This window comes from Gobius niger (assembly GCF_951799975.1).
Source record: "Gobius niger genome assembly, contig: SCAFFOLD_184, whole genome shotgun sequence".
Taxonomy (NCBI): domain Eukaryota; kingdom Metazoa; phylum Chordata; class Actinopteri; order Gobiiformes; family Gobiidae; genus Gobius; species Gobius niger.
The window spans coordinates 1-25,192 of record NW_027639132.1 but is presented as its reverse complement, the minus strand read 5'-3'; the positions used below and the strand labels follow the sequence as shown (position 1 = coordinate 25,192).

At 48.9% G+C, this 25,192-nt stretch overlaps 1 protein-coding gene across 1 annotated transcript; it reads left to right on the top strand.

Annotated features, from left to right (window-relative positions):
• Positions 1-1,519: 1,519 nt before the first annotated feature.
• On the top strand, positions 1,520-22,123 carry LOC306982845 (brefeldin A-inhibited guanine nucleotide-exchange protein 2-like; the record flags this gene model as incomplete). The annotated part of the gene is made up of 19 exons (XM_079583295.1): positions 1,520-1,816; positions 6,583-6,613; positions 7,399-7,522; positions 8,385-8,531; positions 9,050-9,229; positions 9,313-9,613; positions 11,046-11,066; positions 11,689-11,829; positions 11,901-11,995; positions 14,209-14,339; positions 14,420-14,654; positions 17,164-17,263; positions 17,800-17,939; positions 18,030-18,138; positions 18,422-18,587; positions 19,819-19,930; positions 20,034-20,239; positions 21,741-21,825; positions 21,955-22,123. Coding segments are annotated over exons 1-19 (2,665 nt in total), but the record flags the coding sequence as incomplete, so codon positions are not given.
• Positions 22,124-25,192: the final 3,069 nt, after the last annotated feature.

The window sequence follows — 25,192 nt, the reverse complement described above, 5'->3', positions numbered from 1 at the left end:
CACTGAGACACATGTGTAGCCGCCTTGTGTGCCTATGCCTTTTCAGCTCCGATACATTTAACCTGGACTGAGGTCAGACTTTGTGACAGTTTGTCTTTGGGTCATTGTCCAGTTAAAAAGGTGAGGAAATAGCGACAAAACTGAGACGAAAACAGTGATGGAAATGTGACAAAAAAGTGACGAAAAGTTTGACAAAAAAGTGACGAAAAATTGATGAAAAAGTGGCAAAAAAATGACAAAAAAATGACAAAAAAATGGCAAAAAAGTGACAAAAATGAGTTGAATCCCCAACAAAAAAATGCTGGGAAAAAATCTGATGACGTGAGGAAAAAGATCCTCTCGGTTCAGGCGGGAGTTAAGAGGTTAAGCTTTTAGATTTGGGTAAAGCTCGGTTTCGCCCGGGGGTAAGGGTATAAGGTAAAGTGAGGGGCCAGACCGGTGGCCCTTCTGTGCTCTTCCAGAATACAGGACACATGACCAGTCCGCCCCTGCATTTGACTTGAAAGTTTGTTGAGGTCCTTTTATATCTGATGGAGTCTTTAAGATGCTCTTCCCTTCCCTTCAGCGCCACCTGCAGGACAAAGGCACAAACACCACTTCCTGTTTCTGATTGTTTATATGTTTATATAAAAAACAACAGCAAAGGGACCAAAAAGTGACGACGACCCTTGAAGAAGCTCAGTTATAATGAGTTTTGTAGGTCTTAGCTTTCAAATGAGCCGTTTCTCTGTGAGCTTTTACATTTGGGTAAAGCCGTAGAAAACGCCCTCGGTGAAGGCGGGGGTTAAGAGGTTAAAACGGAACAGAACTGGACACAGTGATAAATAAATGACGGCATATTTAGTGATGAGGCCAAACAGTTCAGCTGCTTTTATTTTGAAGGCCACACAGTCACTTCCTGTCGCACATTTTATTTTACTTTGAGGCTCGTTCAAACTGTCATCACACGTTTAGAGGATTCAGTTTCTGCTTTTCATTTTTATTTAGTCAGATTTTAGTCAAACCAAAATGTTACTTTGACTAAAGTTATGACGAAATATTTTACTCGACGAAATTAAAACATCTTTTTTTCCCCAAACTTTTTTCCTCATAAATTTGCATTTTTTTTTTTAAGTTTTTTTTTTTTACATAAATTATCTCGAGGTAAAAAAAAAATAGAGAAAATGTTTTCCAATGAAAGAAATATATATATATTAAAAAAAACTATATATAATTCTTTTATCCCGAGATAATTTGTGGTGTAAAAAAAAAGTGTTTTATTACATTTTTATATTTCTTAAACAAACAAACAAAACAAGCATGTTTGTTTGTTTGATGTCACTTCCAGGGCTCCGCACAAACAAATAATAATAATGAATAATATTTTTTTATTTTTTTTATTTTTATTGAACAGTTATATTAATTTCATGAACATTTATAATAATAATAATAATAACAATAATAATATTAATAATAATAATACTAGTCCGTAAGTATTTGTCTTCTGTTCCGCGTGCGCACCCAGCTGACGGTCACGTGACTCCAGCATCATGGCGGCCGCGGCTGTGACTCGGACCGACTGAACTCTACGCTCTCAGGCTCAGGCTCAGGCCGACCTCCCGCAGCCCCCGCGCCGCTGATGAGGGGCTGATCCCCCCCCGTGACATGCTCCATCAGCCCGGGCCTCCAGCCGCAGCACGGACCCCCCCGGAGGCCCTCCTCTCCCGCAGAACCAAGAGCATGTTCCTGTCCCGGGCCCTGGAGAAGATCCTGTCCGACAAGGAGCTGAAGAGGAGCCAGCACGGCCCGCTGAGGAAGGCCTGCCAGGTGGCGCTGGGTACGGACCCTTTATGCCCCCTTTATACCCTCTGATATACCCTCTAGTGCTCGGGTATACCCGGGTATAACCGGGTATGCCCGGAGCCTGTCACTCTTCCTCAGGGAGACACTCTAAGGTTTAGGCATTTCGTCCGGGCTGCGCCAAATGAGAGACTGCGATTATTTTTAACCTCTTAACCCCCGCCTGAACCGAGCATTTCCCCAGTTTGGCTTTACCCAAATCTAAGAGCAGAAGAGCCACAATACCCTGATGTTGTCCTGGTTTAGACCTGATGTTGTCCTGGTTTAGTCCTGGTTTAGACCTGATGTTGTCCTGGTTTAGACCTGATGTTGTCCTGGTTTAGACCTGATGTTGTCCTGGTTTAGACCTGATGTTGTCCTGGTTTAGACCTGGTGTTGTCCAGGTTTAGTCCTGATGTTGTCCAGGTTTAGACCTGATGTTGTCCAGGTTTAGACCTGATGTTGTCCAGGTTTAGACCTGATGTTGTCCAGGTTTAGACCTGATGTTGTCCAGGTTTAGTCCTGATGTTGTCCAGGTTTAGACCTGATGTTGTCCAGGTTTAGACCTGATGTTGTCCTGGTTTAGACCTGGTTTAGACCTGATGTTGTCCAGGTTTAGACCTGATGTTGTCCTGGTTTAGACCTGGTTTAGACCTGATGTTGTCCAGGTTTAGACCTGATGTTGTCCTGATGTTGTCCAGGTTTAGACCTGATGTTGTCCAGGTTTAGACCTGATGTTGTCCAGGTTTAGACCTGATGTTGTCCAGGTTTAGACCTGATGTTGTCCAGGTTTAGACCTGGTTTAGACCTGATGTTGTCCAGGTTTAGACCTGATGTTGTCCTGGTTTAGACCTGGTTTAGACCTGATGTTGTCCAGGTTTAGACCTGATGTTGTCCTGATGTTGTCCAGGTTTAGACCTGATGTTGTCCAGGTTTAGACCTGATGTTGTCCAGGTTTAGACCTGATGTTGTCCAGGTTTAGACCTGATGTTGTCCAGGTTTAGACCTGATGTTGCCCTGGTTTAGTCCTGGTTTAGACCTGATGTTGCCCTGGTTTAGACCTGATGTTGTCCTGATGTTGCCCTGGTTTAGACCTGATGTTGCCCTGGTTTAGTCCTGGTTTAGACCTGATGTTGCCCTGGTTTAGTCCTGGTTTAGACCTGGTGTTGTCCTGGTTTAGACCTGGTTTAGTCCTGGTTTAGACCTGGTTTAGTCCTGGTTTAGACCTGATGTTGTCCTGGTTTAGACCTGATGTTGTCCTGGTTTAGACCTGATGTTGTCCTGGTTTAGACCTGATGTTGTCCTGGTTTAGACCTGGTGTTGTCCAGGTTTAGTCCTGATGTTGTCCAGGTTTAGACCTGATGTTGTCCAGGTTTAGACCTGATGTTGTCCTGGTTTAGACCTGGTTTAGACCTGATGTTGTCCAGGTTTAGACCTGATGTTGTCCTGATGTTGTCCAGGTTTAGACCTGATGTTGTCCAGGTTTAGACCTGATGTTGTCCAGGTTTAGACCTGATGTTGTCCAGGTTTAGACCTGATGTTGTCCAGGTTTAGACCTGATGTTGTCCAGGTTTAGACCTGATGTTGTCCAGGTTTAGACCTGATGTTGTCCAGGTTTAGACCTGATGTTGTCCAGGTTTAGACCTGATGTTGTCCAGGTTTAGACCTGATGTTGCCCTGGTTTAGTCCTGGTTTAGACCTGATGTTGTCCAGGTTTAGACCTGATGTTGTCCTGATGTTGTCCAGGTTTAGACCTGATGTTGTCCAGGTTTAGACCTGATGTTGTCCAGGTTTAGACCTGATGTTGTCCAGGTTTAGACCTGATGTTGTCCAGGTTTAGACCTGATGTTGTCCAGGTTTAGACCTGATGTTGTCCAGGTTTAGACCTGATGTTGTCCAGGTTTAGACCTGATGTTGTCCAGGTTTAGACCTGATGTTGTCCAGGTTTAGACCTGATGTTGCCCTGGTTTAGTCCTGGTTTAGACCTGATGTTGCCCTGGTTTAGACCTGATGTTGTCCTGATGTTGCCCTGGTTTAGACCTGATGTTGCCCTGGTTTAGTCCTGGTTTAGACCTGATGTTGCCCTGGTTTAGTCCTGGTTTAGACCTGGTTTAGTCCTGGTTTAGACCTGGTTTAGTCCTGGTTTAGACCTGATGTTGTCCTGGTTTAGACCTGATGTTGTCCTGATATAGACCTGGTGTTGCCCTGGTTTAGACCTGGTTTAGTCCAGGTTTAGACCTGGTTTAGTCCTGGTTTAGACCTGATGTTGCCCTGGTTTAGTCCTGGTTTAGACCTGGTGTTGTCCTGATATAGACCTGGTGTTGCCCTGGTTTAGACCTGGTTTAGTCCAGGTTTAGTCCTGGTTTAGTCCTGGTTTAGACCTGGTTTAGTCCTGGTTTAGACCTGGTTTAGTCCTGGTTTAGACCTGATGTTGTCCTGGTTTAGACCTGGTTTAGACCTGGTTTAGTCCTGGTTTAGACCTGATGTTGCCCTGGTTTAGACCTGATGTTGCCCTGGTTTAGTCCTGGTTTAGACCTGATGTTGCCCTGGTTTAGTCCTGGTTTAGACCTGGTTTAGTCCTGGTTTAGACCTGGTTTAGTCCTGGTTTAGACCTGATGTTGTCCTGGTTTAGACCTGATGTTGTCCTGATATAGACCTGGTGTTGCCCTGGTTTAGACCTGGTTTAGTCCAGGTTTAGACCTGGTTTAGTCCTGGTTTAGACCTGATGTTGCCCTGGTTTAGTCCTGGTTTAGACCTGGTGTTGTCCTGATATAGACCTGGTGTTGCCCTGGTTTAGACCTGGTTTAGTCCAGGTTTAGTCCTGGTTTAGTCCTGGTTTAGACCTGGTTTAGTCCTGGTTTAGACCTGGTTTAGTCCTGGTTTAGACCTGATGTTGTCCTGGTTTAGACCTGATTTAGACCTGATTTAGTCCTGGTTTACCGTCTGGTAAATCTTATTCCCACTCGGACGAAATGCCCAGGCTTTAGCGTCTCATACAGAGTGAGCGCCTGTGAAGCTAGTTAGCGTTAGCATCGGTACAAACGGCCGTGTTTGGACTCGTAAATGTCAGAGTTTGTTCTGTCAGCGGGCTCTGAGGACGGGCTGTTTCACTCGTTTTCAGATTCCGAGCCTGTCTTTATGTCAATATGAAACATTACGCTTGTTTTGAGTCGGAAAGAATCCGATACAACGATGCTAACGCGAAGCTAGGTTAGCATTAGCACTAGCGCAGCTAACGCTAGCCCCGCTGTGTTTACACGTCGCCTGGGTGTTTATTACGACTTTATCACAGCGACGCGGGTCTAAATGAGAGCTAAATGAATGAGAGGTTGTTCCCGGGGCGTTTTGTGCTCGGACCGAGTCGTTTGGGATGATTTTATGGACGTTTTATTGACATTAAGGCAGTTATTGCAGCCAAAACAAACCCAGAGACACAGACCTATCACGGATCTGTACGTAGCACTAACGCGGTCCCGGATACACGGGTTTCACTCCCACACACTCAGCATTCAGGCTTATCACAATGTCTGTGACACAATCTGCATACCCCAGGAGCCCCGCTGTCTCCCAAACAATCACACTGTTCACAGACATGTGCCAAAGTCCAGTTTTACTCCTGACTCTCTGACTTTATCTCCATTTTACTCTTTTTGCTCCTGGTTTTGGAGTTTTAAGACTTGCTTTGACACAATTTGATGATTCTTCTTCTTCTTCTTATAGTTCTGTTTGAAAGAAACCGGCTGCGAAAATGCTTTAAAAATGTTGCAATGATTTTATATAAAGGGGTCAGCCCTATGCTCCCTGATGTAAAGGCGTTTGGAGCTGATCCTCCGTTTGGCTCGAACCGTCTCATTATTTATGAAACCACGAACTCGACACCGTCAGACGAGACGCTTCACGGGGCGGGTTTTGGTCTGATTTCACCTGGAAATAAAGATAATTCTCAGTCGGGTTAAATATGTTGCAGTCACTGTTTCTCCTGAAGAGAAGCTCCTACAGACTCCTCTTTCCAGGGACGTCTGCCTCGAGATCCAGTCCAGTTGTTTTATATTTCCAGTGTCACAGCTTCGGCTCAGACACTGTTTCATTTATCGGTTTGAAAACATTTTCCTTTGAATCGCCGATATCGATAAAAGAAGTGAATCGTGATAATATTCTGATAATATCGTGATCATATTGTGATAATATCAAAATAATATTGTGTTAATATCGCAATAATATCGTGATAATATCTGATGATATCGTGATAATATTGTGATAATATCGTGATAATTGTTAGAGCATAACATTAAATCGCTATTTATCATACTGGGTCAGGCTGTACAGTCGTACTATCTCTGTCATAGCCTTGACCCAGTATGATAAATAGCGATTTAATGTTATCCTCTAACAATAATATTCTGATAATATCGTTATAATATTGTAAGTAAGTAAGTAAGTAATCTTTATTTATATAGCACCTTTCACAGGCAAAGGCCACAAAGTGCTTCACAACACAGTAAAAGCAGAAATTACATACAATATTCTGATAATATCGTGATAATATCGCGACAATATTGTTAATTGTAAATATTTTAATCCAAGATAAATCTGACTATCGTCGCTGTTCTCAGCATTAGTCTGAGCTCCTTCACTCAAACCAAAATCCATTCCCCTTCTTGGTCCTGATTCCTGAGTTTAAAAGAATCAAACGAGGTTTAGGATCTTTTATGTCTGTGACGTCAGAGACTGTTTGACTAACCCAGGATTCTGTTTCCTCTTCAGATGAGATCAAGGCGGAGCTCGAGAAGCAAAAGTAAGTTCATCACAGTCATAAAGTGTGAGTTTCCGTGAGGATAAAGTTTCCGTGAGGATAAAGTTTCCGTGAGGATAAAGTTTCCGTGAGGATAAAGTTTCCGTGAGGATAACATGAGGATAAAGTTTCCGTGAGGATAAAGTTTCCGTGAGGATAACATGAGGATAAAGTTTCCGTGAGGATAAAGTTTTCGTGAGGATAAAGTTTCCGTGAGGATAAAGTTTCCGTGAGGATAAAGTTTCCGTGAGGATAAAGTTTCCGTGAGGATAAAGTTTCCGTGAGGATAAAGTTTCCGTGAGGATAAAGTTTCCGTGAGGGTAACATGAGGATAAAGTTTCCGTGAGGATAACATGAGGATAAAGTTTCCGTGAGGATAAAGTTTCCGTGAGGATAACATGAGGATAAAGTTTCCGTGAGGATAAAGTTTCCGTGAGGATAACATGAGGATAAAGTTTCCGTGAGGATAAAGTTTCCGTGAGGATAAAGTTTTCGTGAGGATAACATGAGGATAAAGTTTCCGTGAGGATAACATGAGGATAAAGTTTCCGTGAGGATAACATGAGGATAAAGTTTCCGTGAGGATAAAGTTTTCGTGAGGATAAAGTTTCCGTGAGGATAAAGTTTCCGTGAGGATAACATGAGGATAAAGTTTCCGTGAGGATAAAGTTTCCGTGAGGATAAAGTTTCCGTGAGGATAAAGTTTCCGTGAGGATAAAGTTTCCTTGAGGATAAAGTTTCCGTGAGGATAACATGAGGATAACTTCTCCTACCTCATGTTTCCGCAGAGATGGGACGGTGGTTCCCCCCAGGGCCAACTACATCGAGGCGGACAAATACGTCCTGCCCTTCGAGCTGGCCTGTCAGTCCAAGTCCCCGCGCATCGTCAGCACCTCCCTGGACTGCCTGCAGGTGGCGCTCCCTCCACACACACGCCTTCCTGCCACCATTTTAACAACAGACTTTAGTCTAGGCTCCGCCCACATGACCAGAACTCAGAGCTGGTGGTGATTCCTGCATACACATCAGATTAAGAGAATAGCTGCTACAATTAAAATATACTTAGCATAATAGTTGTTAGCGCAGTGTGTGAGCGCCTCCCTGTGGTTGTTAGCATGTAGCCTCCCAGTCACACAAACAGACCAAAGATGTTGTTAGCATGTAGCCTCTCAGTCACACAGACCAAAGATGTTGTTAGCATGTAGCCTCCCAGTCACACAGACCAAAGATGTTGTTAGCATGTAGCCTCCCAGTCACACAAACAGACCAAAGATATTGTTAGCATGTAGCCACCCAGTCACACAAACAGACCAAAGATATTGTTAGCATGTAGCCACCCAGTCACACAAACAGACCAAAGATATTGTTAGCATGTAGCCTCTCAGTGTGTGAGCGTCTCCCTGTGGTTGTTAGCGCAGTGTGTGAGCGCCTCCCTGTGGTTGTTAGCATGTAGCCTCTCAGTGTGTGAGCGTCTCCCTGTGGTTGTTAGCATGTAGCCTCTCAGTGTGTGAGCGCCTCCCTGTGGTTGTTAGCGCAGTGTGTGAGCGCCTCCCTGTGGTTGTTAGCATGTAGCCTCTCAGTGTGTGAGCGCCTCCCTGTAGTTGTTAGCATGTAGCCTCTCAGTGTGTGAGCGCCTCCCTGTGGTTGTTAGCGCAGTGTGTGAGCGCCTCCCTGTAGTTGTTAGCATGTAGCCTCTCAGTGTGTGAGCGCCTCCCTGTGGTTGTTAGCATGTAGCCTCTCAGTGTGTGAGCGCCTCCCTGTGGTTGTGTTGCAGAAGCTAATCGCGTACGGACACATCACGGGAAACGCCCCGGACAGTAAGACTCCGGGACGGCGGCTCATCGACCGCCTGCTGGAGACCATCTGTAACTGCTTCCAGGGCCCGCAGACGGACGAGGGCGTCCAGCTGCAGATCATCAAGGTACGAGTCATTAGCCTCAACGAGCAGAGCTAGAAACGAGTTTAGGAAACAGCCGAGAGAGCCTCCAGAACTACCTCTGACTTTAGCGGAACAGGCCAGTGTTTTCCCTCACAAACAGACCAAAGATGTTGTTAGCATGTAGCCTCTCAGTCACACAAACAGGCCAAAGATGTTGTTAGCATGTAGCCTCTCAGTCACACAAACAGGCCAAAGATGTTGTTAGCATGTAGCCTCTCAGTCACACAAACAGGCCAAAGATGTTGTTAGCATGTAGCCTCTCAGTCACACACACCAAAGATGTTGTTAGCATGTAGCCTCTCAGTCACACAAACAGACCAAAGATGTTGTTAGCATGTAGCCTCCCAGTAACACAGACAAAGATGTTGTTAGCATGTAGCCTCTCAGTCACACAAACAGACCACAGATATTGTTAGCATGTAGCCTCTCAGTCACACAGACCAAAGATGTTGTTAGCATGTAGCTATCACATGTTATTTTAAACACGCGTGTGTCTCCAGGCGCTCCTCACCACCGTCACGTCTCCGCACATCGAGATCCACGAGGGCAGCGTGCTCCTCACCGTCCGCACCTGCTACAACATCTACCTGGCGAGTCGGAACCTCATCAACCAGACCACGGCTAAAGCCACGCTAACGCAGATGCTACACGTGATCTTCACACGCATGGAGAACCAGGCCGTGAGTCAGAGCCGCCTCCTTCACATGTAGCTCCTCCTCCTGTCACGCGTGTGGAGAGTTAACATGTCTCTGTCCGTGTCCAGGCTGCAGAGGCCCAGGAGCAGGAGAAGGAGCGCCTGCGTCTCCCCCAGAGCTCCTCACCGGCCCCCGGGGAGAGGGCGTCGCCCCGCTCTGACCGCACCCCTACACCTGACCCGCCCACCGCCCCGTCCCCCAATGACGACGACCTCAGAGCGACCCCGGAACCCCCGTCTGTGACCCCCGACCCCCCCTCTGTGACCCCCGACCCCTCGCTGACCCCGGAGCTGGACTCTGAGGGAGACGCTCCGGCGGTGAACGGGCGAGTGGGGGGCGATGGCGGAGAGCAGAGCCCCGCCCACACAGGTATTAGCCCCGCCCACACAGGTATTAGCCCCGCCCACACAGGTATTAGCCATGCCCACACCGGTACTAGCCCGGCCCACACATGTATTAGCCCCGCCCACACAGGTATTAGCCCCGCCCACACAGGTACTAGCCCCGCCCACACAGGTATTAGACCCGCCCACACAGGTACTAGCCCCGCCCACACAGGTACTAGCCCCGCCAACACAGGTACTAGCCCCACCCACACAGGTACTAGCCCCGCCCACACAGGTATTAGCCAGGCCCACACAGGTATTAGCCCTGCCCACACAGGTACTAGCCCGGCCCACACAGGTATTAGCCCCGCCCACACAGGTATTAGCCCCGCCCACACAGGTATTAGCCCCGCCCACACAGGTATTAGCCCCGCCCACACAGGTATTAGCCCCGCCCACACAGGTATTAGCCCCGCCCACACAGGTATTAGCCCCGCCCACACAGGTATTAGCCCCGCCCACACAGGTATTAGCCCCGCCCACACAGGTATTAGCCCCGCCCACACAGGTATTAGCCCCGCCCACACAGGTATTAGCCCCGCCCACACAGGTATTAGCCCCGCCCACACCGGTATTAGCCCCGCCCACACAGGTATTAGCCCCGCCCACACAGGTACTAGCCCCGCCCACACAGGTATTAGCCCCGCCCACACAGGTATTAGCCCCGCCCACACAGGCATTAGCCCCGCCCACACAGGTATTAGCCCCGCCCACACAGGTATTAGCCCCGCCCACACAGGTATTAGCCCCGCCCACACAGGTATTAGCCCCGCCCACACAGGTATTAGCCCCGCCCACACAGGTACTAGCCCCGCCCACACAGGTATTAGCCAGGCCCACACAGGTATTAGCCCCACCCACACAGGTATTAGCCCCGCCCACACAGGTATTAGCCCCGCCCACACAGGTATTAGCCCCGCCCACACAGGTATTAGCCCCGCCCACACAGGTATTAGCCCCGCCCACACAGGTACTAGCCCCGCCCACACAGGTATTAGCCAGGCCCACACAGGTATTAGCCCCGCCCACACAGGTATTAGCCCCGCCCACACAGGTACTAGCCCCGCCCACACAGGTATTAGCCAGGCCCACACAGGTATTAGCCCCACCCACACAGGTATTAGCCAGGCCCACACAAGCATTAGCCCCGCCCACACATGTATTAGCCCGGCCCACACAGGTACTAGCCCCGCCCCCACACAGGTATTAGCCCGGCCCACACAGGTATTAGCCCCGCCCACACAGGTATTAGCCCCGCCCACACAGGTACTAGCCCCGCCCACGCAGGTATTAGCCCCGCCCACGCAGGTATTAGCCCCGCCCACACAGGTATTAGCCAGGCCCACACAAGTATTAGCCCCGCCCACACATGTATTAGCCCGGCCCACACAGGTACTAGCCCCGCCCCCACACAGGTATTAGCCCGGCCCACACAGGTACTAGCCCCGCCCCCACACAGGTACTAGCCCTGCCCACACAGGTATTAGCCCCGCCCACACAGGTATTAGCCCCGCCCACACAGGTACTAGCCCCGCCCCCACACAGGTACTAGCCCTGCCCACACAGGTATTAGCCAGGCCCACACAGGTATTAGCCCCGCCCACACAGGTACTAGCCCCGCCCACGCATGTATTAGCCCCGCCCACGCAGGTATTAGCCCCGCCCACACATGTATTAGCCCCGCCCACACAGGTATTAGCCCCGCCCACACATGTATTAGCCCCGCCCACACAGGTATTAACCCGCCCACACATGTATTAGCCCCGCCCACACAGGTATTATCCCCGCCCACACAGGCATTAGCCCCGCCCACACATGTATCAGCCCCGCCCACACATGTATCAGCCCCGCCCACACATGTATCAGCCCCGCCCACACATGTATTAGCCCCGGCTACACAGGTATTAGCCCCGCCTACACAGGTATTAGCCCCGCCCACACAGGTATTAGCCCCGCCCACACAGGTATTAGCCCCGCCCACACAGGATCAGAAGTATCATGTATTGTTAAAGTGACGTGTTGAAGGAGGGGCCTGACGTCTGGACTGTGTTGTTTCAGACTCGGTGTTTGAAGAAGACGCTGCAGACGCTGCTCCTCCTGCGGCTGAACTCTCACCTCCTCCTGCGGCTGAACTCTCACCTCCTCCTGCGGCTGAACTCTCACCTCCTCCTGCGGCTGAACTCTCACCTCCTCCTCCCGGTAACGCTCTGCTCTCTCCTGTATCAGCTTCATAGTTCCTCCTTCATCAGGGTCTCTTCCTCCTGTGACAGATCCCGCTCAGGCTCCGCCCCCCCCGCGGCTCCGAGCCGAGCAGAACGGCTTCATGGAGGAGCGCTCGTCAGTGTCGTCCAACGACATCCTCATGGTGAGAAAACATGTACAATAGGGCACCGCCATCACCGAGAGACGGGAAGAAAAAGGAACATAATGTGGGAAATATAGAGACTCGGGATGGGCGGATCGATACCACAGCATCGATATATCGATACCAAACGGCTACTTTTTAGGTATCGATTTTGGGCAAAAAGTATCGATACTAATTTGCATATGTAAAAAGAAGGCGTGGCAGCAATTTTAAACATAAAAGGACAATTTACATCTTTATTCTGAGCCAAAACAATCCACAGCAGCAGAGGATTGAACCAAGCCATATCATTCTGGTTTAGATTCTGTTTGTCATTAAAGTATTAGTTTTAAACAATGTTTATGTGTTTCATTTCACATAAACATTGTTTAATTAACCAGTTAAAGTAATATCATTTTAAAGCAGTACTAAGTAACGTGTTTACCTTAATAAATCCTTCCCTGTGGGGGTGATACAAGTGTTTATGGGATGATTGGAGGGTCTTTCATCGCCCCCTGGTGTCTCTGGCCAGAAAACCATGTTTGCAACTTGACTGCCACCGGACCGGAGAAAGCAATACACACTAATGTAATCACGAAGAAGAAGCTAACAGGCTAACGGGCAAAGCTAACTGCGGCTAACGTCACTTTAAACAGTATTTACAGCCAAGTTTGAGTGAAAAAAAATATTTCTATTGTATAATTGGATGCACAGAAACCCTCTGTCCCTTTGCCTTTCCTGTCAGCGTAGTATTTACTCACCAAGACAACTAATACGTTAAAAAAATCGTAACTTGCTACGACACTTGCAGTTGCACTTATGGCCTCTTGGGGGAAGAGTTACTTAGTACTGCTTTAATGTACCTATTAATTATATGAAATAACCAGCTTTAGAAATGTATATTGATTGAAATACATTCACCCATATAAAAATGACCGGTATCGGTATCGAGAAAAATGACCCCAAAAGTATCGGTATCGATTCCAAAAAATGTGGTATCGCCGATCCCTAATGGGGACAATGTAAGGAAACAAACAAGACTCCACCACATCCTCCCGGTGAGAAAAAGATACAATATTTTATGCCAACAAATATGAAAAAAATGAAATAAATTAGAAAAAAAGGTGAGGAGATTGGGAGAAAAACGTTGAGGATTTGGGACAAAAACAGAAAAGAAAAAAACAGGAAAAAAATAGCAAGAAATTGGTGAAAAATTGACAAGAACAAGAACTCCCCCCTCCCCCCATGTCCTACTAATCATTTTAGTTTACGTCCAATCAATAAATTGAGAAAATGTATTTATTAAAATGGGGGATAATATTAGTATTTAAAAAATAGCAAAAATAAAGAAACAAGGAAAACATTTTTAAAAAATTGGGAAAAATCTGAATAAAGAATCATTTATAAAATCACTTGTTTAATCCTGTCCCGGGACCGACAGCCTCGGCTCTAAGGAGAGGGATTTATTATGTTCGATGCTTTGACGGTAAAGTTTAGCATTTCCCAGCTCGACCTGTGAGTCTGACTCTGTGCCTAATTCAGGGGTTCTCAACCTTTTGGAGCCGCAACCCCCATTATAAGAGTTAAAGGGGTTCGTGACCCCCCGCCCGGGTCACACCGTGAGAAATCGGAACATTTGCCTACATAATTCTTAACCTCTTAACTCCCGCCTGAACCGAGAGGATCTTTTTCCTCACGTCATCACATTTTTTCCCCCATCATTTTTATATTGGGATTCAACTCATTTTTGAAAATTTTTTGTAATTTTTTTTGTCACATTTTTTGTCACATTTCTGTTATTTTTTCGTCCATTTTTTAATCAAATTTTTGTCCTTTTTTGTCACATTTTTGTTATTTTTTGTCAATTTCTTGTCAATGTTTTCTCACTTTTTTGTCACATTTCCATCATTGTTTTCGTCTCAGTTTTGTCGCTTTTTTCACAGCTTTTTTCCAGAAGCTTTTGGATTGGGATAAAGCCAAACTGGAGAAAATGTGCTCGGTTCAGGTGGGAGTTAAGGGGTTAAAAAAAACAAATGGCTAAAATAAAATTCATCAAATTACGAACATATAATGGTACTCTGGTAAAATAGCACACACATGCGACACTAAAATATTATAATATACGCTAAAAGAAAGTAAAAGAAGTATGTACAGTATATTCTATCTACATGATCTGGCGACACCCAGGTTGAGAACCACTGGCCTAATTAACCCACATGTGCTGCCCCCTGCAGGACGGCGACTGCCTGCAGCCCCACAGCGCCGCCCGCTTCTCCCATGTCCTGCAGAAAGACGCCTTCCTCGTGTTCAGGTCCCTGTGTAAGCTGTCCATGAAGCCCCTGGCAGACGGCCCCCCCGACCCCAAGTGAGTCTACCACATCTACACCCCCCCTCTGTGACCTGCCCCCCCCCTCAGTGACCTCTGACCCCTGCCCCCCCCCTCAGGTCCCACGAGCTGCGGTCGAAGATCGTGTCCCTGCAGCTGCTGCTGTCCGTGCTGCAGGCCGCGGGGCCCGTGTTTCGGACCCATGAGATGTTCGTGAACGCCATAAAGCAGTACCTGTGCGTGGCCCTGTCCAAGAACGGGGTCTCCTCCGTCCCACAGGTGTTCGAGCTGTCCCTGGCCATCTTCCTCACGCTGCTGTCCCACTTCAAGGTGCACCTCAAGATGCAGATCGAGGTGAGGCCGGAACCGGGTTTAAGACCGGGTTTATCCTACGACTGGACCGGGTCTAAGAGGACTGGACCAGGTTTAAGACGTCTGGACCGGGTTTAAGACGTCTGGACCAGGTTTAAGACCTGGTTTAAGACGACTGGACCAGGTTTAAGACGTCTGGACCAGGTTTAAGACGTCTGGACCAGGTTTAAGACCAGGTTTAAGACGACTGGACCAGGTTTAAGACGACTGGACCGGGTTTAAGACGACTGGACCAGGTTTAAGACGACTGGGTTTAAGACGACTGGACCAGGTTTAAGACGACTGGGTTTAAGACGACTGGACCAGGTTTAAGACGACTGGACCAGGTTTAAGACGACTGGACCAGGTTTAAGACGACTGGACCAGGTTTAAGACGACTGGGTTTAAGACGACTGGACCAGGTTTAAGACGACTGGACCAGGTTTAAGACGACTGGACCAGGTTTAAGACGACCGGACCAGGTTTAAGACGACTGGACCAGGTTTAAGACGACTGGGTTTAAGACGACTGGACCAGGTTTAAGACGACTGGACCAGGTTTAAGACGACTGGACCAGGTTTAAGACGACCGGGTTTAAGACCAGGTTTAAGACGACTGGACCAGGTTTAAGACGACTGGACCAGGTTTAAGACGACCGGGTTTAAGACATGGTTTAAGACGACTGGACCAGGTTTAAGACGACTGGACCAGGTTTAAGACATGGTTTAAGACGACTGGACCAGGTTTAAGACGACTGGACCAGGTTTAAGACGACTGGACCAGGTTTAAGACATGGTTTAAGACGACTGGACCAGGTTTAAGACGACTGGGTTTAAGACGACTGGACCAGGTTTAAGACGACTGGACCAGGTTTAAGACGACTGGACCAGGTTTAAGACGACTGGACCAGGTTTAAGACGACTGGGTTTAAGACGACTGGACCAGGTTTAAGACGACTGGACCAGGTTTAAGACATGGTTTAAGACGACTGGACCAGGTTTAAGACGACTGGAACGGGTTTAAGACGACTGGACCAGGTTTAAGACGACTGGACCAGGTTTAACACGACTGGACCAGGTTTAAGACCGGGTTTAAGACGACTGGACCAGGTTTAAGACGACTGGACCAGGTTTAAGACGACTGGACCAGGTTTAAGACGACTGGACCAGGTTTAAGACGACTGGACCAGGTTTAAGACGACTGGACCGGGTTTAAGACGACTGGACCAGGTTTAAGACGACTGGACCAGGTTTCAGACAACTGGACCAGGTTTAAGACCGGGTTTAAGACGACTGGACCAGGTTTAAGACGACTGGACCAGGTTTCAGACCAGGTTTAAGACGACTGGACCAGGTTTCAGACCAGGTTTAAGACGACCGGACCGGGTTTAAGACGACTGGACCAGGTTTCAGACCGGGTTTAAGACGACTGGACCAGGTTTCAGACGACTGGACCAGGTTTCAGACGACTGGACCAGGTTTAAGACGACTGGACCAGGTTTAAGACAACTGGACCAGGTTTCAGACAACTGGACCAGGTTTAAGACCAGGTTTAAGACGACTGGACCAGGTTTCAGACCAGGTTTAAGACGACTGGACCAGGTTTCAGACGACTGGACCAGGTTTCAGACCAGGTTTAAGACGACTGGACCAGGTTTCAGACGACTGGACCAGGTTTAAGACCGGGTTTAAGACGACTGGACCAGGTTTAAGACGACTGGACCAGGTTTAAGACGACTGGACCAGGTTTAAGACGACTGGACCAGGTTTAAGACGACTGGACCGGGTTTAAGACGACTGGACCAGGTTTAAGACGACTGGACCAGGTTTAAGACGACTGGACCGGGTTTAAGTCGACTGGACCAGGTTTAAGACGACTGGACCAGGTTTAAGACGACTGGACCGGGTTTAAGTCGACTGGACCGGGTTTAAGACGACTGGACCGGGTTTAAGACGACTGGACCAGGTTTAAGACGACTGGACCAGGTTTAAGACGACTGGACCGGGTTTCAGACGACTGGACCGGGTTTATCATACGTCTGGACCGGGTTTAAGACGACTGGACCAGGTTTAAGACCTGGTTTAAGACGACTGGACCAGGTTTAAGACGTCTGGACCGGGTTTAAGACGACTGGACCGGGTTTCAGACGACTGGACCAGGTTTAAGACGACTGGACCGGGTTTCAGACGACTGGACCGGGTTTATCATACGTCTGGACCAGGTTTAAGACGACTGGACCAGGTTTAAGACCTGGTTTAAGACGACTGGACCAGGTTTAAGACGTCTGGACCGGGTTTAAGACGACTGGACCGGGTTTAAGACGACTGGACCGGGTTTAAGACGACTGGACCAGGTTTAAGACGACTGGACCGGGTTTAAGACGACTGGACCAGGTTTAAGACGACTGGACCAGGTTTAAGACGACTGGACCGGGTTTCAGACGACTGGACCGGGTTTATCATACGTCTGGACCGGGTTTTGTTCTAACTTCGTTCGCTGCTGTTTCTCGCAGGTTTTCTTCCGGGAGATTTTCTTGACGATCCTGGAAACGTCGACGAGTTCCTTCGAGCACAAGTGGATGGTGATTCAGACGCTGACTCGCATCTGCGCAGGTGAGGACTTCTTCACTCTGGAACATCTGGATGACTATAGGGGTTAGGGTTAGTCTATAGTAAAGGGTTTGTTCTGACCTCTGAAGGAGCGCTCCTGAAGGTCTCTGTGATCTAACCTCTGAGGGAGCGTTCCTGAAGGTCTCTGTGATCTAACCTCTGAGGGAGCGTTCCTGAAGGTCTCTGTGATCTCTGAAGGAGCGTTCCTGAAGGTCTCTGTGATCTCTGAAGGAGTGTTCCTGAAGGTCTCTGTGGTTAGGGTTAGGTTTGGGTTTGGGGTTAGGGTTAGTCTACAGTAAAGGGTTTGTTCTGGCCTCTGATGGAGCGTTCCTTAAGGTCTCTGTGGTTAGGGTTAGGGTTAGGTTTGGGGTTAGGGTTAGTCTACAGTAAAGGGTTTGTTCTGGCCTCTGAAGGAGCGTTCCTGAAGCTCTCTGTACCCTCTGAAGGAGCGCTCCTGAAGCTCTCTGCTGAAGGAGCGCTCCTGAAGCTCTCTGCTGAAGGAGCGCTCCTGAAGCTCTCTGTGATCTCCTGTCTCACAGACGCTCAGTGCGTGGTGGACATCTACGTGAACTACGACTGTGACCTGAACGCCGCCAACATCTTCGAGCGCCTGGTGAACGACCTGTCGAAGATCGCCCAGGGCCGCAGCGGGCAGGAGCTGGGCATGACGCCGCTGCAGGTACCTCCTCACTCACTGGGGCTCAGATGTTCTCAGAGGTTTCCTGCTGACCAGGATGGACCTGCTGTTAAAGTCTGTGTTCCTCTTCAGGAGCTGAGTCTGCGTAAGAAAGGCCTGGAGTGTCTGGTGTCCATCCTCAAGTGTATGGTGGAGTGGAGCAAAGACATGTACGTCAACCCCAACCTGCAGACCAACCTCGGTACGTCACCAACTAACTAGATACTTCACCAACTAACTACTAACTTCACCAACTAACTACTCACTTCACCAACTAACTACTCACTTCACCAACTAACTAGTAACTTCACCAACTAACTAGTAACTACACCAACTCACTACTGACTTCACCAACTAACTACTGACCAGCCTCACTAACTAGAACTCTGCCTAACATCCAGTCCAGTGGTTTTGTTTATCTCAGTGAATCCATGAGAAGAACAGCATATGTAAAACATGTATAATGGGCTCTGTGCTGTTGCCAGGCCAGGAGCGCCCCGGGGACAGCGAGCTGGCGGACGTGAGGCCCTCCGGGCGCCGGGACAGCGTCAGCTCCATGGACTCCACCGTGTCCTCGGCTCCGGCCGACCGTCCCGAGCAGTACGAGGTCATCAAGCAGCAGAAGGACATCATCGAGCACGGCATCGACCTGTGAGCGCCCACGCCACACGAACACCACACCAAGGCCACACGAACACCACACGAACACCACATTAACACCATGCCAACGCCAAGCTAACGCTAATGCCAACACCACACGAACACCACGCCACACGAACACCACACCAAGGCCATGCCAACGCCAAATGAACGCCACGCCAACACCACATGAACACTGCATGTCCCAAAGATTTGCTCAGAGGAATTCGAGATCTGGTTTAGTTTTCGAATAAGTTATTAGTGAAAAGAAAAGTGTAAAAAAACAAACTCTTCCTAACTCTTTCAAACATCTTCCAACCTCTTCCATAACCCTTCCAACCTCTTCCATAACCCTTCCAGTCTCTTCCATAACCCTTCCAACCTCTTCCATAACCCTTCCAGTCTCTTCCATAACCCTTCCAACCTCTTCCATAACCCTTCCAGTCTCTTCCATAACCCTTCCAACCTCTTCTATAACCCTTCCAGCCTCTTCTAAACCCTTCCAACCTCTTCCATAACCCTCCCAACCTCTTCCAACCTCTTCCATAACCCTTCCAACCTCTTCCATAACCCTTCCAGCCTCTTCTAAACCCTTCCAACCTCTTCCATAACCCTCCCAACCTCTTCCAACCTCTTCCATAACCCTTCCAACCTCTTCCATAACCCTTCCAACCTCTTCCATAACCCTTCCAGCCTCTTCCATAACCCTTCCAACCTCTTCCATAACCCTCCCAACCTCTTCCAACCTCTTCCATAACCCTTCCAACCTCTTCCATAACCCTTCCAGTCTCTTCCATAACCCTTCCAACCTCTTCCATAACCCTTCCAACCTCTTCCATAACCCTTCCAGCCTCTTCTAAACCCTTCCAACCTCTTCCATAACCCTCCCAACCTCTTCCAACCTCTTCTAAACCCTTCCAGTCTCTTCCATAACCCTTCCAACCTCTTCCATAACCCTTCCAACCTCTTCCATAACCCTTCCAACCTCTTCCAACCTCTTCCATAACCCTTCCAACCTCTTCCAGCCTCTTCCCACCAGACAAAATTGTAAAGGGTTTGGTCTGTTTTTTAAGGACAAATCTAAACACAAATCTTTAGCTGCTCATTCCTGTTTCTCGCTTAAATTCACTCTGATGTTTCTTCACGCTGATGTTTCTTCACTCTGATGTTTCTTCACTCTGATGTTTCTTCACTCTGATGTTTCTTCACTCTGATGTTTCTTCTCTCTGATGTTTCTCCACAGCTTTAATAAGAAACCAAAGCGTGGGATCCAGTATCTCCAGGACCAGAAGATGTTGGGCTGCACTGTGGAGGACATCGCCCAGTTCCTTCACCAGGAGGAGCGGCTCGACACGGTGAGAGCCACGCCCGTCCTCTAGGGGGCAGGAGAGAGTGAGGCCAGCAGGGGGCAGGAGAGAGTGAGGCCAGCAGGGAGTGAGCTGTGTATACCTGTTGCAGACCCAGGTGGGGGAGTTCCTGGGGGAGAACACGAAGGCCAACAAAGAGGTGATGTACAGCTACGTGGACCAGCTGGACTTCTGTGGGCGGGACTTCGTGTCTGCGTTGCGGATCTTTCTCGAAGGGTTCCGTCTCCCGGGAGAAGCTCAGAAGATCGACCGACTCATGGAGAAGTTCGCGGCGCGTTACCTGGAGTGTAACCAGAGGTATGTTCATGACATCATCATGACTTTATGTTTATTATAGTGTTATTTAATGTTAAAGAGGGGGTGTTCTGCTTTAAAGAGGGGGTGTTCTGCTTTAAAGAGGGCGTGTTCTGCTTTAAAGAGGGGGTGTTCTGCTTTAAAGAGGGGGTGTTCTGCTTTAAAGAGGGGGTGTTCTGCTTTAAAGAGGGGGTGTTCTGCTTTAAAGAGGGGGTGTTCTGCTTTAAAGAGGGCGTGTTCTGCTTTAAAGAGGGGGTGTTCTGCTTTAAAGAGGGGGTGTTCTGCTTTAAAGAGGGGGTGTTCTGCTTTTGTCAGTCCCATAGCACCAGTCTATATCTCACTACAATGATGACAAACCTTCTGTTGGTCTGTAAATGCAGTAAATTAGAATAACTGCCCTGTATAAAATGTCTCTCTCAAAATGGCTGTAGTGAATGTCTTGAAATAGGCCTCTGTCTCTTTAAGAACCTCTGAGCCTTTAGACACGCCCCCTCCACACGCTGTCTGTGGCATCAGTGGGGAGGGGGTTCTGCTGAGGAGCAGTGGTTGGTTACTCGGCTGGTGACCAAAGCTCGGAGGCGTCTCCAGGAGGTGGGGGCGTTCCTAGGAGGACTCAGGCAAACCTATCCCTAAAATGGCCGCCATCAGAGTTTTTACAGATTACTCAAAATGGCTGCCATCAGCCAAAAATACAACAAAAAAGTGACAAAAACTTTAAAAAATGTGACAAAAGTTAAACAAAAAATGAAAAAAAAAAAAGTGACAAAAATTTAAAAAAAAAACAATTAAAAAAAAAAATTCAACAAAAAATGACAAAAACTCAACAAAAAAGTGACAAAAATTCAACAAAAAATGACAAAAAATACACAAAAAGTGACAAAACTTTAAAAAATGTGACAAAAGTTAAACCAAAAATTTTCAAAAATTAAAAAAAAAAAAATGTGACAAACATTTAACAAAAAATGACAAAAAATACACAAAAAGTGACAAAAACTCAACAAAAATGTGACAAAAGTTAAACAAAAAATTAAAATAAATAAATAAAAAGGGACAAAAATTCAACAAAAAAAACAATAAAAAAAAATAATTAAAAAAATTCAACAAAAAATACACAAAAAATGACAAAAACTCAACAAAAAATGACAAAAACTCAACAAAAAAGTGACAAAAATTCAACAAAAAATGACAAAAAATACACAAAAAATGACAAAAATTCAACAAAAAAGTGACAAAAATTCAACAAAAAATGACAAAAAATACACAAAAAATGACAAAAATTCAACAAAAAAGTGACAAAAACCTATCCCTAAAATGGCCGCCATCAGAGTTTTTACAGATGACTCAGAAATACGTGAATGTGCCAAGGCAACACTTCAGCCATGTTTTTAATGAGGGAGTGACAGAATAACATGATGGAAAGCTTGAAGAATACCCCCCCCTTTAATAATAATGTTGTTTAACTTTAATAATAATGTTGTTTAATGTTAATGATAATGTGCTTCAGTCAAACGCTGTTCGCCAGCGCAGACACGGCCTACGTCCTCGCCTACTCCATCATCATGCTGACCACCGACCTGCACAGCCCTCAGGTCAGAGTAATACTACTTATACTACAAATACTTCTAGTACTGAAATACTTCCAGACCTTCAGCCCTCAGGTCAGAGCACTACTGTTACTACTGATTTAATACTGAAAGGCTTGTTTGTGGCGTTTCCAGGTGAAGAACAAGATGACGAAGGAGCAGTACATTAAGATGAACCGCGGCATCAACGACAGCAAAGACCTGCCCCAGGAATATCTGTCCTCCATCTACGACGAGATCGCAGGCAAGAAGATCGCCATGAAGGAGAGCAAGGAGTTCAGCATCACGCCCAAGTCTAAGCAGAGTGAGTATTAGACACAGACATGCTCCAGATCTGCCCCAAACCTGCTCCAAACCTGCCCCAAACCTGCCCCAAACCTGCTCCAAACCTGCTCCAAACCTGCTCCAAACCTGCCCCAAACCTGCTCCAAACCTGCCCTAAATCTGCTCCAAACCTGCTCCAAACCTGCTCCAAACCTGCTCCAAACCTGCTCCAGACCTGCTCCAAACCTGCTCCAGACCTGCTCCAAACCTGCCCCAGACCTGCTCCAAACCTGCTCCAGATCTGCTCCAAACCTGCTCTAAACCTGCCCCAAACCTGCTCCAAACCTGCTCCAGACCTGCCCCAAACCAGCTCCAAACCTGCTCCAAACCTGCCCCAAACCTGCCCCAGACCTGCTCCAAACCTGCCCCAAACCTGCTCCAAACCTGCCCCAAACCTGCTCCAAACCTGCTCCAGACCTGCTCCAAACCTGCCCCAGACCTGCCCCAAACCTGCCCCAAACCTGCCCTAAACCTGCCCCAAACCTGCTCCAGACCTGCTCCAAACCTGCTCCAAACCTGCCCCAAACCTGGTCCAGACCTGCCCTAAACCTGCCCCAAACCTGCTCCAAACCTGCCCCAAACCTGCCCCAAACCTGCTCTAAACCTGCTCCAAACCTGCTCCAAACCTGCCCCAAACCTGCTCTAAACCTGCTCCAAACCTGCTCCAAACCTGCTCCAAACCTGCCCCAAACCTGCCCCAAACCTGCCCCAAACCTGCTCTAAACCTGCTCCAAACCTGCTCCAAACCTGCTCCAAACCTGCTCCAAACCTGCTCCAAACCTGCTCCAAACCTGCCCCAAACCTGCCCCAAACCTGCCCCAAACCTGCTCCAAACCTGCCCCAAACCTGCTCCAAACCTGCTCCAAACCTGCCCCGAACCTGCCCCAGATCTGCCCCAAACCTGCTCCAAACCTGCTCCAAACCTGCCCGAAACCTGCTCCAAACCTGGTCCAGTTCTGCTCCAAACCTGCTCCAAACCTGCTCCAAACCTGCTCCAAACCTGCCCCAAACCTGCTCCAAACCTGGTCCAGTTCTGCTCCAAACCTGCCCCAAACCTGCCCCAAACCTGCTCCAAACCTGCTCCAAACCTGCCCCAAACCTGCCCCAAACCTGCTCCAAACCTGCTCCAAACCTGCTCCAAACCTGCTCCAAACCTGCTCCAAACCTGCCCCAAACCTGCTCCAAACCTGCTCCAAACCTGCTCCAAACCTGCTCCAAACCTGCCCCAAACCTGCCCCAAACCTGCTCCAAACCTGCTCCAAACCTGCCCCAAACCTGCTCCAAACCTGCCCCAAACCTGCTCCAAACCTGCCCCAAACCTGCTCCAAACCTGCCCCAAACCTGCCCCAAACCTGCCCCAAACCTGCCCCAAACCTGCTCCAAATCTGCCCCAAACCTGCTCCAAACCTGCTCCAAACCTGCCCCAAACCTGCTCCAAACCTGCTCCAAACCTGCTCCAAACCTGCCCCAAACCTGCTCCAAACCTGCCCCAAACCTGCTCCAAACCTGCCCCAAACCTACTCCAAACCTGCCCCAAACCTGCCCCAAACCTGCTCCAAACCTGCTCCAAACCTGCTCTAAACCTGCTCCAAACCTGCTCCAGATCTGCTCCAAACCTGCTCCAAACCTGCTCCAAACCTGCCCCAAACCTGCCCCAAACCTGCCCCAAACCTGCCCCAAACCTGCTCCAAACCTGCTCCAGACCTGCTCCAGACCTGCCCCAAACCTGCCCCAAACCTGCTCCAAACCTGCTCCAAACCTGCTCCAAACCTGCCCCAAACCTGCTCCAAACCTGCCCCAAACCTGCTCCAAACCTGCTCCAAACCTGCCCCAAACCTGCCCCAAACCTGCCCCAAACCTGCTCCAAACCTGCTCCAAACCTGCTCCAAACCTGCTCCAGATCTGCCCCAAACCTGCCCCAAACCTGCCCCAAACCTGCCCCAAACCTGCCCCAAACCTGCCCCAAACCTGCCCCAAACCGGCTCCAGACATGCCCCAAACCTGCCCCAAACCTGCTCCAGACCTGCTCTAAACCTGCACCAAACCTGCACCAAACCTGCCCCAAACCTGCCCCAAACCTGCCCCAAACCTGCTCCAAACCTGCTCCAAACCTGCCCCAAACCTGCCCTAAACCTGCTCCAAACCTGCCCCAAACCTGCCCCAAACCTGCTCCAAACCTGCCCCAGACCTGCTCCAAACCTGCCCCAAACCTGCTTCAAACCTGCTCCAAACCTGCCCCAAACCTGCCCCAAACCTGCTCCAAACCTGCTCCAAACCTGCCCCAAACCTGCTCCAAACCTGCCCCAAACCTGCCCCAAACCTGCCCCAAACCTGCTCCAAACCTGCCCCAAACCTGCCCCAAACCTGCCCCAAACCTGCTCCAAACCTGCCCCAAACCTGCCCCAAACCTGCTCCAAACCTGCCCCTGTCCTGCCCCAAACCTGCCCCAAACCTGCTCCAAACCTGCCCCAAACCTGCTCCAAACCTGCCCCAAACCTGCTCCAGATCTGGTCCAGACCTGCCCCAAACCTGCTCCAAACCTGCTCCAGATCTGGTCCAGACCTGCCCCAAACCTGCCCCAAACCTGCTCCAAACCTGCCCCTCCTGCCCCAAACCTGCCCCAAACCTGCTCCAAACCTGCTCCAAACCTGCCCCAAACCTGCTCCAAACCTGCTCCAAACCTGCTCCAAACCTGCCTCAAACCTGCTCCAAACCTGCCTCAAACCTGCCCCAAACCTGCTCCAAACCTGCCCCAAACCTGCCCCAAACCTGCCCCAAACCTGCCCCAAACCTGCCCCAAACCTGCTCCAAACCTGCCCCAAACCTGCTCCAAACCTGCTCCAAACCTGCCCCAAACCTGCCCTAAACCTGCCCCAAACCTGCCCCAAACCTGCTCCAAACCTGCTCCAAACCTGCTCCAAACCTGCTCCAAACCTGCCCCAAACCTGCTCCAAACCTGCTCCAAACCTGCCCCAAACCTGCTCCAAACCTGCCCCAAACCTGCCCCAAACCTGCTCTAAACCTGCCCCAAACCTGCTCCAAACCTGCC